The 18,552-nt window shown below is 38.8% G+C and overlaps 1 protein-coding gene across 7 annotated transcripts in view; it reads right to left on the bottom strand.

Annotated features, from left to right (window-relative positions):
• LOC140458056 (dedicator of cytokinesis protein 4-like) overlaps nucleotides 1-18,552 on the bottom strand; it is a 488,962-nt gene that overhangs the window by 176,833 nt on the left and 293,577 nt on the right. For all 7 annotated transcript variants that reach the window (XM_072552082.1, XM_072552088.1, XM_072552083.1 and 4 more), the window contains exons 23-26: nucleotides 16,607-16,799; nucleotides 10,464-10,591; nucleotides 6,213-6,347; nucleotides 1-34 (exon numbers count right to left, since the gene is read on the bottom strand). The exon at nucleotides 1-34 is cut by the window's left edge and continues 65 nt beyond it. In XM_072552082.1, the coding sequence (XP_072408183.1) occupies nucleotides 1-34; nucleotides 6,213-6,347; nucleotides 10,464-10,591; nucleotides 16,607-16,799 (490 nt within the window). The remainder of the gene's footprint in view (nucleotides 35-6,212; nucleotides 6,348-10,463; nucleotides 10,592-16,606; nucleotides 16,800-18,552) is intronic.

Genomic DNA, 18,552 nt, shown 5'->3' with positions numbered 1-18,552 from the left:
TTAGCAGAGCAAGCAGGCATGCCACAAACTCACCCTGTTAGAAAACAATCAAAAATAAGGTCATATTTTCACAGGCATTTACAGAGGAAATGACAATGTCAGGTTTAAGGTTTTTAAAACTGTAATTTATGAACTTCAATATTTAAATAAAAAAAAACTTTGAATAGATTTTCATCAAAAGGAGTTCAGCTGCACGACATCTTGAACAGAGTGACTACAGCAAATCAGAAATAGCAATTGATTCCTTTGAGTTGTGTATCTATCATTTAAAATGTCTGAAACTATAATCTGTCAAAAGAATATTATCTTGTAATAAAATAGGTGGCATTTTGGCCTATCATTCCTGTGTTGACTCTATGAAACAACTATCCAATTATCTCCACTCTTCTGCTCTCTCCCCATAGCCCAACATATGTTTCCTTTTCAAGGAGTAACCTGCTGTTGCTGTCCAGGTTGACTGCTAGTGAATGTCAATTAACTAAAGTTCCAGGGAGCTGGCTGCAAATGACTGTGAGCCATGGCATGAACTGGTACAGCTGGGAACAGACAGGTGTGATTCAAGTTGACAAAGTGTAAAAGGATGACAGGATCATGATTTGAGGGAACAGTGTGCTCTATATTTTTTCCACAAATGACTTGCAATTATACTTTGAATTGAAGTAGAAATAAATGTCAAGTTTTAGAAGTCTTACTTTACAATGGCACAAGATAAACTTAAGAGGATTTGTTTGAAGCTGTCAGTTTTTTTTCCTTCAGTCAAATCTTGAAGCAGCACAATGCTTGCTTCAGTGTGGTTTTACATAGATTTTGATCAGTTTGAGTACCTGGCTTATGCTCAAAACCTGAATGTGAGCATCCATGCTGAGTGATAGGAGATTACTGATGCACAAACGAAAGCTCATTGATGCAGTGAGCAAGTCGGTGGCTCATGTCATCGTGGACTGAGGCTTGGGCCTCTCGTTCCAGGTCACTAGCTAATGAAGGATGTCAGTAACATGATCTATCTATAATTGCCATCACAGCCTTCTCTCACCTATGTCTACATAACAAATGTACTGGATGTGACATGTACTGCACTGTAAATGCTAATGAGTGAGACCTGCAGGGTGTTTAATCAGGGAGCTACGAGTGCAGTATTGGTATTTAATAAGTTTGGAATCCGATAAATCTGATTCGCAGAACAGGTGTTTCAAAACTTGGCATGATGCTGTTTTGACAAGTTTCCAAAAACTTGGAAGAACAGAAATTTCATTTGAATGATTGTGTAACGCTTTGAATGCCGTGGTTAAGAATCAAACTGTTCATAATTTACACAAAGGAAAATAATATTAAACATTGTTTATGATGCATCACTAAATTATGGCAGATTTTAGACAGTAAGTTTCATGACATAGTTAATCTAGAACTACAGTCTTAAATCTAAACAAAGAAAGCTATGAAGATATGAGTGCAAATCAGCTGTGTCTGGACTGGGAAAATACATTAAAAGGTCTGATGGTATACAGGCAATGGTTAGAACTTAAATAATTAATACATGGTTTACAACAACGTGACAGGAATCGATGCACTGATCCTTACTGTTTTTGTTGCGTACATTAACGATTTGGATGTGAACAATAATTATTAAGTTTACAGATGACACAGAATCTGGTAGTGATGTTGATAGCGAGGAGGGTGGCCTAAGGCTACAGTCTTATATTGATCAGCTGGTAAATTCGTCAGAGCAATGGCAGATGGAATTTAATCCTGATAAGTGCAAGATGATGCGTTTTGGGAAGTCTAATAAACGAAGGATATACACAATGAATGGAAGGTTCCTCTGAGGAACAAAGGGAACTTGGTGTACAAGTCAATAGATCCCTGAAGGTGTCAGCACAAGTAGATTGGATGGTGAAGATGACATCCAGGATGCTTGCCTTCATGAGCTGGGCCACAGAATATCAGGGCAAGGAATTCTTGATACAACTTTAACTAAAACATTGGTTAGGCCACAGATGTAACATAGTGTGGTGACCAGAACTGCACACAATCAGAAGGGTGTGACTGCACTGAAGAAGATGCAGAGGAGATTCCCCAGGATACTGCCTGGGATCAAAAGTCTCACTTTTGAGGAGAGACTGGATGGACTGGGTTTGTTTTCTTTGGAGCAGAGGCAGGTGAGGGGGGAACCTATTGAAGTGCACAAAATTATGAGAGACACAGAGTGGATGGTGAGAATCCTTTCCCCATGGCAGTTGTGTTTGAGATCAGACAGCACAAGTTTAAGGAGAGGAGTAACTGGTTTAGAGGCGATCTAAGAATTTTTTTCCCCCTAAAGGGTGTTAGAAATACAGAATATGCTGCCTGAGAGGGTGGTTGACATGGTATTCTGACAACAATTAAGAAGCACTTGGATGAGCACTTAAAATGCCAGGGCACAATAAGCTATGGATCAAGTGCTGGCAAATGGGATGAGAGCAGTGGTGTCTGTCTCAATGCTGTAAGACTGTATAGCACACATTTCTGCTCAGTACAAAAACGTCAACATGAAAATTAAGTCAACCGTAGCTAACAAAAGTAGTTAAAGATTGTATTATCTCCAGGAGGAGATTTACACAGATTATTCAAAAAGCAGTAAGCATGAGGATTGGGAGTTTTGTGAAGGAGCACCAAGAAAGGGAGAATAAAACCGGAGTTTTAACTGGCAATAAACAGATTGATTGTATGTTAAAAAAAAACAAAATTAGGAGACAAATGTAGGTCCATTATGGACAAACACAAAAACATTTATGATTGGAAATAGAGAAATGGCAGAGGAAATGAGTGCTATTTTGTGTCTATCTTTATTCAACAAGACAAAAAAACTATCAGAAATCATAGATATCCAAAAGCCTGGTGAGAATGAAGAAGCGAAAGAAATTAGTATCAGTTTAAAAAAAGACAGTAGTATTTTTAAAATTAATGGGACTAAAAATTTATAATCCCCTGGACCTACTCATGAACATTACAGTGTTGACAAAGGTGGCTCTAGAGAGAGTGCCAAGTTGATAGTCATCTTTCAAACTTCTATAGATTCTTGAGTGATGCCTGCAGACTTGAAAATTGCAAGTATAGCCTATTGTTTAATGAAGGAAGGGGCACTGAAAGTATAGAATTACAGAGCAGTTAGTCTGACAATGGCTGTAAGAAAAATGCCAGAATATAAAAATTAAATCATCCGATTGGGCAAAGTCAATGTGATTTTATCAAATGGAAATCAGATTTGACAAGCCTTTTGGACTTTGACAATATTACTGTCAAGCTAGATAAGAGAAAACTAGTGGATGTGGCAAATGTAGATGTTTAAAAGGTTTCTGATAAGGAAGCATACAGGAAACTATTAAGCAAAGAGAGCACATGGGCTTAGGTGTAATATACTTGTATGGATTAAGAACTGATTTATGACCAGAAACAGAGTATGAATCCTCTCTAGACATAGGCAAAGTATCAGAGGCTTGGTAGTTTGAAAATGTTGTAAATTTCAAAAAGGAATAGACTAAATAATTATAAGCTGGTGACTGATCTCAGTAGTGGGTAGATTACTGGAGTTTATATCGAGATATAGGATTAACTGTTACTTGGCAAAGCAGGAACAATCAGGGATAGTATGGTGCTTTAAAAGAAAGCTCATGTCTCAATAACCTAATTGAATTTTTTTTGAGGAACTAGCAAGGAGGATTGGTGAGGGTCATACAGTTGATATTGCCTAAATAATTTAGTGAAGAATTTGACAAGGTCCCATGACCATTAAGAAAAATTAAAACCCATGAAATAAAGAATGTATTGGATCCAAAATGGACTCAGTGACAGGAAACAAAGGGTAACAGTCAGCAAGTGTTTTTGCAAATGAAAACTGGTTTCCAGTGGTGTTCCACAGCTTGCAGGTTTGGATCCCTTAAAATAGATGTTATACAATAATGATCTAGACTTTAGTTTGTGAAGCATGATTGAAAAATTGTAAATGATGCAAACACTGACTGGGTAGTTAATAGTGAAGATGATGACTGTTGTCTGCAGGAAGACATCAATGGCTTGGTTGAGTGGGTGGAGAATTAGCAAATGGAATTCAATCCAGAGAAATTAGAGGTTATCCACTGGGGGAAAGGAAACTAATGAATACTGAGAAGAGGAGGAATATTAAAAGGGTAGTAAATCTAATGCAAGTTAAGTCATTGAGTATTTAAAGACAGAGATTGATAGGTATCTAGGTACTAGTGACATCAACGAATACGGGGGACAGGATCGAGGGGCTAAACGCTCTGTTCCTCTTCCCACATTACTAATATTAGGTGAGAAATGGACATCCATTTTTCCATCCCATACATAGAATGGATACTTAAAGGTCACAGAAGGACATGTGACTCAAAACGATCCAGTAAAAACAATGTGATCAGAATTAAAATACATAACAGTTCCTGTCAGAAATCTCAAATGCAAAATTCATTATTTTGTCAAATCTAATGTGCTATTTGCAGAACAATATCATAATCCCATAATCAGCAACTTGAAAATGTTCATCCTGCTTTTCTTGATGAAGTAAAAATGCTTTCCAAAATATTGCAAGTATTCTGAATTTTTATTTATTATGAGACCGTAAACTCTAACGTACATCTGAGCACACAGTTGGTGTTTCATATCTCTCTCGTTCAATGGGCAGCTCGATGAACATTATTTCACAGTGGTCTAGGTGTGCTGTCATTTCAGCTTGGATTATCTGCTCAAGTGTCATGGTGAGATTTGATCTCATGAAGTTCTAGTTCACAGTTCAATGAGACAGGTCTTGTAGCACAGTGTTGGCAAACTGTTAGTTAGAAGCTTCAGTTTCAAGCCCCTCTCCAGGCTACAGGGAATGTCAAAGCGTACACTGCTGTAGGAAATCAGACTTTTGGGGAGCTGTTTGGCTCAGGTGGCTGGACAGCCAGTGTGGATCAGATTGGTATCAACAGCACAGGGTTCAATCCTGTTCCAACTGAGATGAATTCAGGATTTGCCTCCTTGCCTTCTTCATCGTGTGTGGGTCAGATCAGACAGAGAAGTCAAGATGATAGGATGCTATAGGCTCAATCACGATGTGACAACTCCGAAAGTCTGACAGAATTTTGTAGTCTCCCACTGGCAGGTTTTTAGGGTCAGGGTTTTGAAAAATCTCCTGAGTGGTCTTCTCATTGGTTTCTCCAGACTAGTTTGTAATTTTATAACTTTGACAAAAGTATGGGTGACTTCCCACCCATTATCAGGGCAGTTGCTGGGAGGATGGTCCTTGGCATGTTTAATGACAAATGGAGATGCTGTGATCAGTGGGGAAACATTCACCACCAACTGACTCTTCTGGTGTCTGGAGCAAAACTGTCATCTAAAACATCCGACACCAAAGCATTTCCCACTAAAAATATATCCTAATGAGTCAGATACAATTAGGTACTTGTATTTGCTGTGCTGTTTTTAATTTTTTCTTTTCGATGAATGTTCTGTCTTGAATTTAGCTGTTTTAGTAATTTGATATTGCAGATGCAAAGAAATCATTTATACTGGCCACAGATAAACTCTTGAGGGGCAATTTGGATCAAAGGGGCACCACTTCAAATAGAGGTAAGTTTCTCAGAAATCATGTTTCGCCACAAACTGCAGTGGAAACCTCCAACATGTTTTGCCAAAAAGCTGGATTTTGAGCAAAAACTGATGAGTTTTTGTTAGATTGGGACATCAAAAAATATAGAGTAAAGGTGAGTAAAGTAAATATAAAGTTAAATATAGGACTAAGTAAATATAGTGTTAAATATAAGACAAAGTATAGCCTGCTTTTCTTTCCCACAACTGTGCTGCAGGTGATTTAAAAAATGGCAACTTTAATTTAATCTAAAAATTGTTATTTCATATCCTGTATATGGTAGTACAAGGAGTTGATTAAAATATTAACCAAATGGAAAATTTTTCAGTAAACTGTTCTAATTTAATATCACATTGCAAGCGTGTCCTTATTAACATATAAACTAGATAGGCCACATTCAAAACTATAGTCAGTGCAATATTTCCCCTGGGGAAAGTTTGTCAACTAGACAATTGTATAAATGTAGAGTTTAGCTATCTGCAGTACAATAAATCTCTACAAATAGAGTCCAAAAAAATCTCAGAATAAGTGCACTCGCAGAGGCACCTCTGACAGTATATTTACAGTATATATACTGTATACTTACAGTCACGTCCTGAAACTGCAGACGAATTGTTGGACCAGAGGGTTGTGACCTGTTGCTGATTTCTAGTATGGTTCTCAGCAGCACACCGAGCAAGCTGTCTACAAGCATGTCCACCTCCTCGGAAGCAGTTATTTCCTGAATGATAATAAGATCAATTGCAACAGTTGCCAAATAAATTTACGTACAATTTACAGCACAGAAACAGGCCATTCAGACTAAAAAGGACGAGACTTGGCAATAATTATTTTAATGAGCCCACATTTCAAGAAGTTGGTTAGTGCAAGCTTGATTTTCATCTGTAACAATCAATAAAACTGCACATTTGAAAGTTGAACAGATTTACTGGACCTAACCGTAAAATCCTAACTGCATTGTTCAGGTTTTGAAGCATTATTTAGAATAGCATTGTGTGTAAAATATACTTGACTTAGCATGTTTCCTTTTAATAAATGACACTTGTACAATAAGAGATTCGACTTCGATGGTCACAAAATCTAAAGGGGTTACTTTTTGTTTGCCTGCAATAAACATATATTAAGGTAAATAATGAACAACAGTATTGTTATGAAGATGTGGGTGTACTATACCTTTAAGAGAGTTAAAAGCTAGAGGAACTACCTGACACAGCACCAAGTGTCCAGAATAAAGTAACAATGTAACACTTAGTCAAAAGCTAGATTAGCCAGTTGTTTGGAAATGACAAAACAGATTCATACTAGGCCAATCAGTTCAAATTATACCCCAAGAAAACCTACTTCCAATCAAGTTTAAATTTAGTATATTGACATTTTTAATAGCCAATTACACAATGACATGCTTTCGGGGTATAAGACCAGTGAAAATTGATCAGTTGGAGAGAGAATTGTCAAGTGAATGGCATCTGCAGACTGCCTGGAAAATAGTTCTCTTAAAGGTACCTTTATTGACCTGTGAAGCATAATCCCTAAGAAAAGAAGACACAGGAAGATCTAAACAGAAGAATCGACAGCTGGCTGGTTTTGAAAATCTGTATTTTTGGTAAGTCATAATCAGGGGGTTTTATCAGACTAGTATTATAGAAGGGAAGGTAAAAGATAAGTGAGAGGAAGGAGGTGTAAATAGTTGTTAGTTAAATATTCTCTGTTATACCTTAAGAAATAAAGTGGTTAATTTTTACTTTAAATAGTTCTTGGCCTCTCGAATTTTCACAGGTTATGGCACTGGATAGATCTTTTCTGTGTTGCTGCTTTAAGTTAAGCAGGAAGGTTTACCATATGTCGTAAGAGTATCAGTAGGTATGATTTAAATAATTGGCTTATTTGCAGAAACGGGTTAATCTAAACAAAATTGTGAACTTTCAATTCGAAAAATAGTTTTTAATGTTCCAGTTATTTCCTTCTGGTCCATGAAGCAGGTCAAATCTTAATTGGGAAATCACATCACAAAAATTGTATTATTTTCGTTTCTTTAAATATTACAGCTCCCCCTGCCACCCCAAAAAAATCCGCAACACAGGTGTCCTGAATATCAGTTGTTAACTGTTTTGTTCTCATTTTTGATCAGTGAACCTGCCAAAGTGTGTGAGATCTAGGTAAAGCTCTCAATTTCTGTACCTTTGCTACATCAGGCAGTGTTTTTGGAATACTCCATATTACCATGGATGCCAAAGGGAAGAAAGATATTGGTGAACATGCAGATCGCTCTGTTACAGCCAAACCGTCAGAAGTCAAAACGTTGACTCCAACTTGGAATTTCAGGTTCATTCCAGATCATTTTCATTCAGAAGGTTGTCTGAAATGCCAAGTTGTATCTATGACAACCCTATGTGCATCCTGAAAAACCCCTCAAATTCAGAAGTTTCAGAATGCCCTGCAACCCAGAGCAAAGTTAATCTTGTAAAGGATGGATGTAGGCTCCATTCCTAAAAGGCCATCTTGTAAAATTGTCCAAATGGCCTGATGCATTAAGGTCTGGACTTAGGTTGGGGCTAGTTGAATAACTAACAGTTCTCATCACAGCAACCATAGATTTTTGAGGCCCAGTTTAACAATGGTTATATTGACCGAAAACCTTGCATGAAAGATGATTTTTTTCATATCAACAACCTGTACTCAGTAATTATGTAGGACAGTAAATTTATTGCATTAGTCATCTGATTAATACTTAATTACACAATATTCAGCAACAGAGAAAACAGCAACCAGCTGAGGCCAAGCTCAAAATAAACTTCAAGGTCATTTTAATCATAAGATATCTGAACAGTTTGCAGTGCACTATTCTTAATTTTATAAAAATGATTTACCATTGTTTAGGGTATTGCATTTCTGTGTTTCTTTGTCAGGGTGGGAGACAGAGATTGTGGGTCTGCAGTTAAATCACATATGAAAGGAATCTGTTGCAGTGGGAATGGATTTCCCAGTGATGGTGAATGAAGGGGACAACACAAAGTTGTATCAAATGTCAAGGGACTAAAGGATAACAGAGTCACAATGGGCAGAATTATTTCTGAAGTCTTTTGATGGGTTGATTTGTTCCAGGCACAGTTCAATGGTTAGCACTGCTGCCTCACAGCGCCACAGACCAGTGTTCAATTCCCGCCATGAGCGACTGTCTGTGTGGAGTTTGCACATTCTCCCCGTGTCTGCATGGGTTCCCTCCAGGTGTTCTGGTTTTCTCCCACAATTCAAAGATGTGCAGGTCAGGTGAATTGGCCATGCTAAATTGCCTATAGTATTAGGTGCATTAGTCAGGGGTAAATATAGGGTAGAGGAATGGGTCTGGGTGGGTTACTCTTCAGAGGGTCGGTGTGGACTTGTTGGGCCGAAGGGCATGTTTCCATATTGTAGAGATAATAATGGATTATTGACATACATTGTGTGAGATATTGTGGGATTCATAATTTAAGGCAATGAAGTTGTTCGGACTTGGCAGTGAGTTAGAGATCATAACTGAAATTAAACTAAATGTAAGTGGGGAAAATACAGAAGAACACATGACAAGTGAATGACTGGTTTATTAACTAATTTCAGTTGCAGTTTAATTGCCTTAGAGAATTTGGTGAAAATTCATTGGTTGCTAAGTGATTAAATCAACAGTGAGATGATAAAGAAATCATTGATTACAATTTAGCTAATCGTCCCAGAGGCATGTTAATCCATGTCCACTGAACCAAGCTGAGACATAAACTAATGAATTCTTTCAAAAAGTCAATATGTTGAGATTTCTAGAAAGAATCTTCAAGGGTATTTTTTCATTTATCTCAATTATTTAAAAAGTATCTAGGATGGAATAGATTATCCACCAGGTAGTTAAAGTGTTAGGGGAGTCTAACGTGTGCAGTGTGTATGATAAATCAATATGCATATGTGTATCGCCCAAAGTGTGCTGAAGTATGATAGTCATGAGGAGAGAAGCAGCCTCGGGTAGGGGAGCCCAAAACTGGACAGCATTGGTTTACAGTGAGGGTGGGGGGAGACTTAAAGGGAACTTGAAGGCAACCTTTTCACAGAGCGGGTGGTACTTATATGGAATAAACTGCCGAAGTGGTAGAAGCGGGTATACTCACAACATTTAAAAAACATTTAGACTAGCACATGAATATAAAAGGTTTAGAGAGATATGGACCCAACACAGGCAATGGGACTAGTTTAGTTAGGAAATCCAGTCGGCATGGACAAGTTGGATTGTAGGGTCTGTTTTTGTGTTGTTATGACTCTATGACAGGAACCAAACCAACTTAGAGTCAATATAGAATGAGCTGTGCCAAAATGCTCATTTGAAGTGAGCTGATTTTCTCAAAGTTACACATGCAAGAGATTCCTAGGTCAAAGTGGCAGCAGGCAAAAATCAAACAAATATGTATCATTCAAGGAAACTGGATGAACACTTAAGGGATATAGAGACAGACAAGGGAATGGGATTGCCTACATTTTTCTAAAGAGAACTGGCATGGATTTGAAGGGCAATATGACTTCCTTGTACACTAGCCACTGGGAAAAATCATGATGGATAATAAAGTTATACAGTTTTAGTAGCAGCCAGTGATTGTCATTTCATTTTCCCGATGTTTAACTGGAAGAAATTGCAACTGTCTAAGCCTGTCGGGACCTATCTGGAGGGGAAAAAAAAGACCTCTGCTACCCAAAGGCTTAGTCAATACAAAACACAATTTAAAAATGAAAACATTACTTAGAATTGCCATTTCAAAGTCAGAGAGCTGTTTACTTGAAAAGTTAAATCTCTGATCTGATCCTGTCTTTTTAAAATACTTACAGAGCTGTCCTTCTTGACCAGACAAAACATTGTGCTAAGGATGCGTGCACACATGATTAGATCCTTCTGGTCTTGCAAATGCATATGGAGATGGTGTAGAACCACAGGTAGGAGAATGCAGCGAGAATCTGGAATAAGATGGTCAATGCAGAATGTATCTATCAATGACAGCCATGATACTACTGAAGCTGAATATATCAACTACTACCACTGAATGTTTTATCTGAACACTTGCTGTTGTATTGGCAACAAATTTAGCATTATCTCGTGAAAAGTCAAGATACTTTGTCTTCTCTTTCTTACATTATTGGTATAATTTCTTCTCAGGCTGTCTGAAGAAATACATAATGTAAAGGAATACATGCAATGGTGAAATTTCTCCTAATTACCTGTTCTATTTATTGTAATGCAGTCATACATAAATACCATGCAGTCCAAAGTCTAAATTTGAAGAGCCTAGATCACAATGTTAATATTTACATCTTTAATGAGAGGCAGCACCCAACTAAACCAAGGGGAAAATTATTGCACATCTGGCATGGCACCCCCAAAAATTTAATTTACTTTCCTCTAACTGCTACCACAGTCTGATAAATCTCAAACTTAATTTCAGGCACAGAAGGAGTGGCACTGAAATAACTGCACAGAGGCTGGGTCCTGTCACCAAGTCACCCTTTAATTTACTAGTGCACTGTACACTGGCTGTGGCCAGCCAGCTCAGAGTCAGTCCTCAACTGAGGAGATTCTGACCTCCTGGTTATATTGGTCAGCCAAGACTTCCCTGATTGACCCCAATCAAGAAGCGCAGTTAACAAGATCTACCTGGTCCCAATCACTACAGGTACATTCTTGGTGGAACTGAATTTCAAAAGAAACTAAACCATGGTCCAACTTCATCAAGGTGCGTATAAAAGATTCCATGACAATATTTTGAAGAGGACTGAGGAAGATTTCCAGATCAATATTTATCCCTCAACCAGCATGGCTGAAAACAGATGAGCTAGCCATTGTGTTATTGTTGTATGTGGGTGGTTGCTGCACTTATGTTTGGCTGCCATTTATCCTTTTAATGTGGTTAGAGACAAGAAAACTTTAGATGCTTCAATCTAGAGTAGACAACCAGGAAGCTGGAACACAGCAAACCAGGAGATGGACAAAGTCCTGAAGAAGGGTTACACCCGAAATGTTGATTTCTCCACCTCTTGATGCTGCCTGGCTTGCCGTGTACTTCGAGTCTCCTGCTTGACTGCCATGTATCCTTCTATCGACAGTGACAAAAGCTTGCACATATGTCATTGGTTGTCAGGCAATCCGGATGACCAAAGTGAAGTGACTTAGAGTTTTTAATTCTCATTTCGACTTAACTTAGATTAGAAGTATTTCGATGGATTTGTAGGATTTAAATAACCATCCCTTGGATAAGAAGCTCCCTGAGAATGTTGACTTCTTCCATATAACCTGCTTAATTTTAAAGGACAGCTAGGCTACAAACATCAGATATTTTAAGGATTGAGATTTTTCTCTCCAGGAAATACACTTCCACACTTCAGGAAACGTACAAAATATTGGGATTCATTTCAGTTGTAACTGAAATCTTAAATCAGGTGATTTACAAATTTTACAATTTTATTGACAGAAATTAACAAGCAGTACAGTTCATGTGGATAAGAATACCGTTGCGCCAATAGCTGTCATAAGATGTAACGTCTAATGTAATAAAATCCAGTTTGATGCTATTTATAACTATTCATGAGTAACTAAGCAACTAAGAATAAACTATTTAACAAAATCTAACAATAGACTATCCATCAACATTTCAAGTTTTACCCCAAAAGCCCTGAATGGAATAAAATATCTTTTGAGAAGCATTACTTGAAGGGCCTTAGTACTTCTGAAATTTCAGTGAAAAGATTTTTTTATATATTAGTTGGAGGCCTTCCACTTTGCAAATGCAGGTGTTTACCCTCTGCATAGGGTCCTTGCACCTTTCACAAAATGCAGTATCATTTCATATTATTCCTTAATTGTTCATTTAACATTCCTCTCATGTTTTACAGTCGTGTCTAGATAATTTTATTTATCTCACTCTTGTCTTCAATCTTAAAAGAATCCTTTATTAAAGGTCAATCAGTAAACATGTTTCATTTTCTTCCTGAATGTTGCCTTATCCTGGTTTTTAATAGTATTCAAGTGACAAGCATCTTCGCTATTCTTGGCAGTTGAATAGTTCTTCTGAGCCGGGGGGGCGGGGCACATTCAAGTCCCACATGCTCCAGATGTGCTTAATAATATCTGAACAGGTTGATTATAAAATATAGATAGTTTGGATAGGTCCAGCATTCCTCCTGTAATTCCTCACTTTCAAGCCCAGGTCTGACATTGTCATGCATCTTTCCAGACCTTCTTTACAGTCATTACACAATTGTTGATACCTTTGGAGTGGGTGGTGGTGGTCATACAGAAGAGTAGTTTGTTCAAATGGCACTTAAATGCAGAGAATGCTCATTCTAAGAGCAACTGGCACTGCAGGCCACTAGCTGCTAAACCCAATTGAAGTACTTTAAAAGATAAAATGGGAAAACCCATATTAGGAAGGCGCAGGTAGACACCTACAGTAGAGCTGTTTAACATAGGCTTGTGCATTACCACTTCAGGTGATGCTATGTTAACACATCTTTGTACTGATTTGTTCTGTTGTCTGCACTCATTAATGGCTACAATTAACATTCAAGTGGTAAACACTCCATCAGTTCAAAATAAGTAAACTTTCCCTTAAAAGACCTTTTAAAGCACATTTGCTTTTTGCTGGTAAAGTATCAGCTTTACTTGGTGACCAGATGACATTAGGATAGAATATAAAGGAAACATGTTCTGCTTTCCAGTGCAGTGCCCAGTGACTGCTGCAGTGATAATTGCTGAACATACCCTTGTGTATTTTAGTCAGCTGAAATTAGAGTCGGTATAAATGCTAAGGTAAACTAAATTCAAAACCCAGCTGAGCTTGGAAGAGTTGGGTTAATGTGCTGATAGCTAAATAATTAGTATTCAAGAAGGGTTCACTGAGGATAAAACAATTTTTTGCATTCTGAAGGAGGGTCACTGGATTAGTAGACTGTGTTAAATTTCAATTTCAACCAAGAGGATAGTGAAGGCAGAGTTTGGTATGCTTTCCTTTATTGGTCAGAGTATTGAGTACAGGAGTTGGGAAGTCATGTCACGGCTGTACAGGACATTGGTTAGGCCACTGTTGGAATGTTGCATACAATTCTGGTCTGCTTCCTATCGGAAAGATGTTGTGAAACTTGAAAGGGTTCCGAAAAGATTTACAAAATTGTTGCCAGATTTGGAGGGTCTGAGCTACAGGGAGAGGCTGAACAGGCTGGGGCTGTTTTCCCTGAAGAGTCAGAGGCTGAGGTGTGACCTTATAGAGGTTTACAAAATTATGAGGGGCATGGATAGGATAAATAGACAAAGTCTTTTCCCTGGGGTCGGGGAGTCCAGTACTACAGGGCATAGGTTTAGGGTGAGAGGGGAAAGATGTAAAAGAGACCTAAGGGGCAATGTTTTCACACAGAGGGTGGTACGTGTATGGAATGAGCTGCCAGAGGATGTGGTGGAGGCTGGTACAATTGCACCATTTAAGAGGCATTTGGATGTGTATATGAATAGGAAGGGTTTGGAGGGATATGGGCTGGGTGCTGGCAGGTGGGACTAGATTGGGTTGGGATATCTGGTCGGCATGGACAGGTTGGACTGAAGGGTCTGTTTCCATGCTGTACATCTCTATGATTCTGTGACTCTAATTTCTCAAATTCATCAGATAACGATTATTCTAATCAATACTGGTGCAAATTAGACTATTTTTAACCTTTTGCATTTAATTCCTATCTCAATTACTCAATGCTTTGTTGTTGCATGATAATGAAATAATTGCACAGGAAGAATTTTGTTTCAGTCCAAATGTCATTAAAATGTCAAGATTAACCCATTCATAAATTCAAATCAATACAATGTCAAAATCTCCAGTCACATGCAGCTCCTGAGTAAAATGTGTGTGTGTGTGTGTGTCTGGTAAACATGTAGACATTGCTCACATGAGTCTGGAATAGAAGATAGCTAGATAAAGAAAGAAGAGAATTAATTTGAATAGATCAAAAACAATACTTAGTGGTGACTGCCAGGAGTGTGATAAAAATACTGTTGATATAAATCTCCAACTGTGTGAACTAAAATTTCCTCGGTACATTAGTTTTAGCTGCCTCTCTGATGTTTGTTTGCCCTGTAAATATTTTCTAATCAACCTGTTCAGATAGCATTACATAACTCCGGAGCAGGTGGGACCTGATCCCTTGCCTCCTGGCTCAGAGTTAGAAACAATATTACTGCACCTTAGGAACCCCTTTGCTTGCTTTGTAGACATTTTCAAAACAGTCTGTTCACAGAAGTTACTATGCACCTCAAAACAGGTGGGACTTGAATGTGCTCATCTTGGCTGAGGTAGGGATACTATCATTGTGTCACAATGATCCCACGTTGTTTGCCTTACGATGCATTATGGCATATGGCTGGCACCTATGTGCCATATGGATGCTGAACCATGACTGGTCACCACATGCATTGAACACTAAGAGAAAGCCACAACATTTTCCCATTTGCACAATAAAATTAGCTGAAAAGTTTTGGAATTGATAAATGTGCATATGCTATAGGGTAACACTTCACGTTTACAAATAATAAAGTGAACTAAAACTGAATGGAAAAAAATTACCTTGAAAGTGAACTTCATACTGGTCTGATAGAAGGTTACAAACTTTTGAGAGACATGGATAGAATGGATAGTCAGAGTCTTTTTTGCATAGTTGAAATGCCAAATACTAGGGGACTTAGGTTAGGTAAGGGGGGTAAGTTTAAAAGGGATGTGAAAGGAAAGTTTGACTTTTACACAGAGGGCCATTAGTGTCTAGAATGGGCTGCCAGAGGAGGTGGTAGAAGCAGATATGAGCAACATTTAACACACCTCTTGAGAGATACATGAATATGCAGAAAATAGAGGGATATGGACCACGTGGGGCAAAAGGTTTTCAGTTTAAAAGGCATCATGTGCCAGCAAAGGCTTGATGGGCCAAAAGGCCTATTCCTGTGCTGTACAGAACTTTTTTTTGTTCTACAAAGGGAAAGGAACATGACATAAAGAAAGGTAGGAACGTGAGTTGTGAAGAGGACATTTGGAACCTGCAACGGGACATGGATAGGTTATGTGAGTTTGCAAAGGTCTGGCAAATGGAGAACAATGTGGAAAAGTGTGAAATTGTTCATTTTGGCAGGAAGTATAAAAAAGCATATTCTCTGAACAGTGAGAGGTTGAAAAGCTCAAAGATGCAGAGAAGACTGGGTATCATAGTACATGAATGACAGAAGGTTTGTATACAGTTACAGCAGTATTCAAGAAAGCTAAAAGAATGTTACGGTTTATTGAGAAAGGAACCAAATGTAAGAGTCAAGAGATTAAACTCCAGTTATACAGGGCATTGGTGAGATTGCATCTAGAATACAGTGTATAGTACTGGTTACCACACTTATGGAAGGATGTTAATGCATTAGAAGCTGCTCCAAGTAGGTTTACTAAACTAAGACCTGGAATAAGTGGATTGCTTTATGAGGAAGAGCTAGACAGGCTGGGTCTGTATCCTCTAGAGTTTAGAAGAGTCAGGGATGGTTACTTGAAACATACAAGATCCTGAAGAGACTTGAGCAGGTGGACGTTGAAAGCGTGTATCATCTTTTGGGAGGATCTAGAACTAGGGTTGCAGTTTAAAAATAAAGGGCTGCTCATTTAAAACAGAGATGAGGATTTTTTTTCTTTCAGAGGGTTGAATGTCCCTGGAGTTTCCTTCGTCAAAAGACAGTGTATGCAGAATTTTAAAGTATTTTTACGGCAGAGGTAAATAAATTATTGATTAGCAAGGGGATGAAAGATTATTGGAAATATGTAGGATAGTAGAGTTGAGGAATTAGATAACCCGTGATCTTATTCATTGCAGAGCAGGCTCAAAGGGCTGAGTGGCCAACTCTTGATTCCTTTTCCATATTTGAGAAAAGTATAAATTAATAAAGTAACACAATTAATAACCATCTTCTCTTACCAGGATTGATAAATAGTTGGCTCTCAACTGTTTTAGCAATGCACTGGAGTTTGACAGCTTCCAGTGAATATTCCACATGCAGGACATCTGGCATGCTGCGCAAGGTGTCCCTGACCAGGTTTGCCACTTCCCGTACATCTATCAGTTTCAGAAGCTCTGAGTATACAGCTGGAAAAGAGCTCAGGAACACCGCCTGGTGAAAACAAAGGAAATCTAGTCACCAATTTAACAAAGTTGATTTTAAAACTTAACTTAAGCCATTGGAATTTCAGAAACATTCACATCTTCTTGCTCACCACCTCCTCCCTCCCAGCATCCAGCACCTTAAGCACTCCTAGGCAAACAGTAATTAACTTCTCTCTGTTCAGTTTAGGATACTGCATTCATGACTCATGATGTAGCCTCCTCTATGCTGGGGACACCAAGTATTGATTAGGTATTCGCTTTGCTGCATATTTCAGTTCAGCCTGCAAGATTGATTCTGAGCTTCCAAGTGCTTGCTGTTTTGACTTTTCATCTTACTCCCACTGTGGCTGCTCCATCCTCTGCCTCCTACTGATATAAGTTTGCAGAACGGCACGTTATTTTCAATTTGGATTATTTCCATCCTCCAGACTCTATCTTAAATTTAACAATTGCAGATCACAATTGCTGACCCCAGATTCATTTGCAACGCCCCCAAATCCATCTTTTGCTTCTTGTCCTGTTACAATGCCCTTTTATCCGGTATCATCATTCCTTTCATAATTTAATTGCTCCTGCCTTTCACCATATCACATGCCTTCACTTGAGCATTTAGTTTCCCTCCTTTGCCCCATTCTTCCTATCCCAGCTCCCACCCTGGTTTAACTTCTTTGGTTTAAGGTTATGGGTCACGAAGGGTGGCAACCCAAATCTCAGCCTTGAATATACTTAATGACCCTTCTACAACCCGACAGAACTCCACAGATTCACTACCCTCAGTGAAGAAATGCCTCCTTTCTGTCTTGATTGTGCAATCTCTTTTCTGCGATTGTACCCGGTCATCCTAGAATCTGCCATAAGGGAAGAGATCCTTTCCTCTAAAGAATGGTTGTCAATAGAAAAGACCAGACCTGTGGCTGAAACACGCACCTGGAGACTTTTCCTCTCTGCTGGATTCGCCCTTGATAACTTTAATTTTAAACGAAAGCCTCCATGTTGAGGGAGGAACAAGGGATGTTCCATGTTGAGGCACACAGCTTTGTTGGGGAGGCTGCGGAATCGGCAGGGTTGCTGGCCCACTCACTGTGCTGACAGCATGACACTGCCTGCCCCACATTCTCATGCTGCTGAAATAAGGACGCTGCTTCCAGGAAGATTGTACAGTTAGGCGAAGATATGCAGACAATGGGATGTTATTTATATTCCCAAAGCCTACAGGAAATTTCAACCAATGATTTCCAATATTTATAGGATTTCTCAAGCCCATGCAAAGTGAGTTTCAAATTTATGAATCATTTCAAATCCTAGATGAATATAAGCAAAAAAAGCCAAGTCATACAGCACGGAAACAGACCCTTCGGTCCAACTCGTACATGCCGACCAGATATCCCAACCCAACCGAGTCCCACCTGTCAGCACCCGGCCCATATCCCTCTAAACCCTTCCTCTTCATATACCCATCCAGATGCCTTTCAAATGTTGCAATTGTACCAGCCTCCACCACTTCCTCTGGCAGCTCATTCCATACACGTACTACCCTCTGCGTGAAAAAATTGCCCCTTAGGTCTCTTTTATATCTTTTTCCTCTCACCCTAAACCTATGCCCTCTAGCTCTGGACTTCCCCACCCCAAGTGAAAAGACTTTGTCTATTTATCCTATTCATGCCCCTCATGATTTTATAAACCTCTATAAGGTCACCCCTCAGCCTCTGATGTTTGAGGGAAAACAGCCCTAGCCTATTCAACCTCTCCCAATGTCAAAC

This window comes from Chiloscyllium punctatum, chromosome 32, assembly GCF_047496795.1.
Source record: "Chiloscyllium punctatum isolate Juve2018m chromosome 32, sChiPun1.3, whole genome shotgun sequence".
Classification (NCBI taxonomy): Eukaryota; Metazoa; Chordata; class Chondrichthyes; order Orectolobiformes; family Hemiscylliidae; genus Chiloscyllium; species Chiloscyllium punctatum.
The sequence above is the reverse complement of the archived record's forward strand: the minus strand, read 5'-3'. Positions and strand labels throughout refer to the sequence as shown.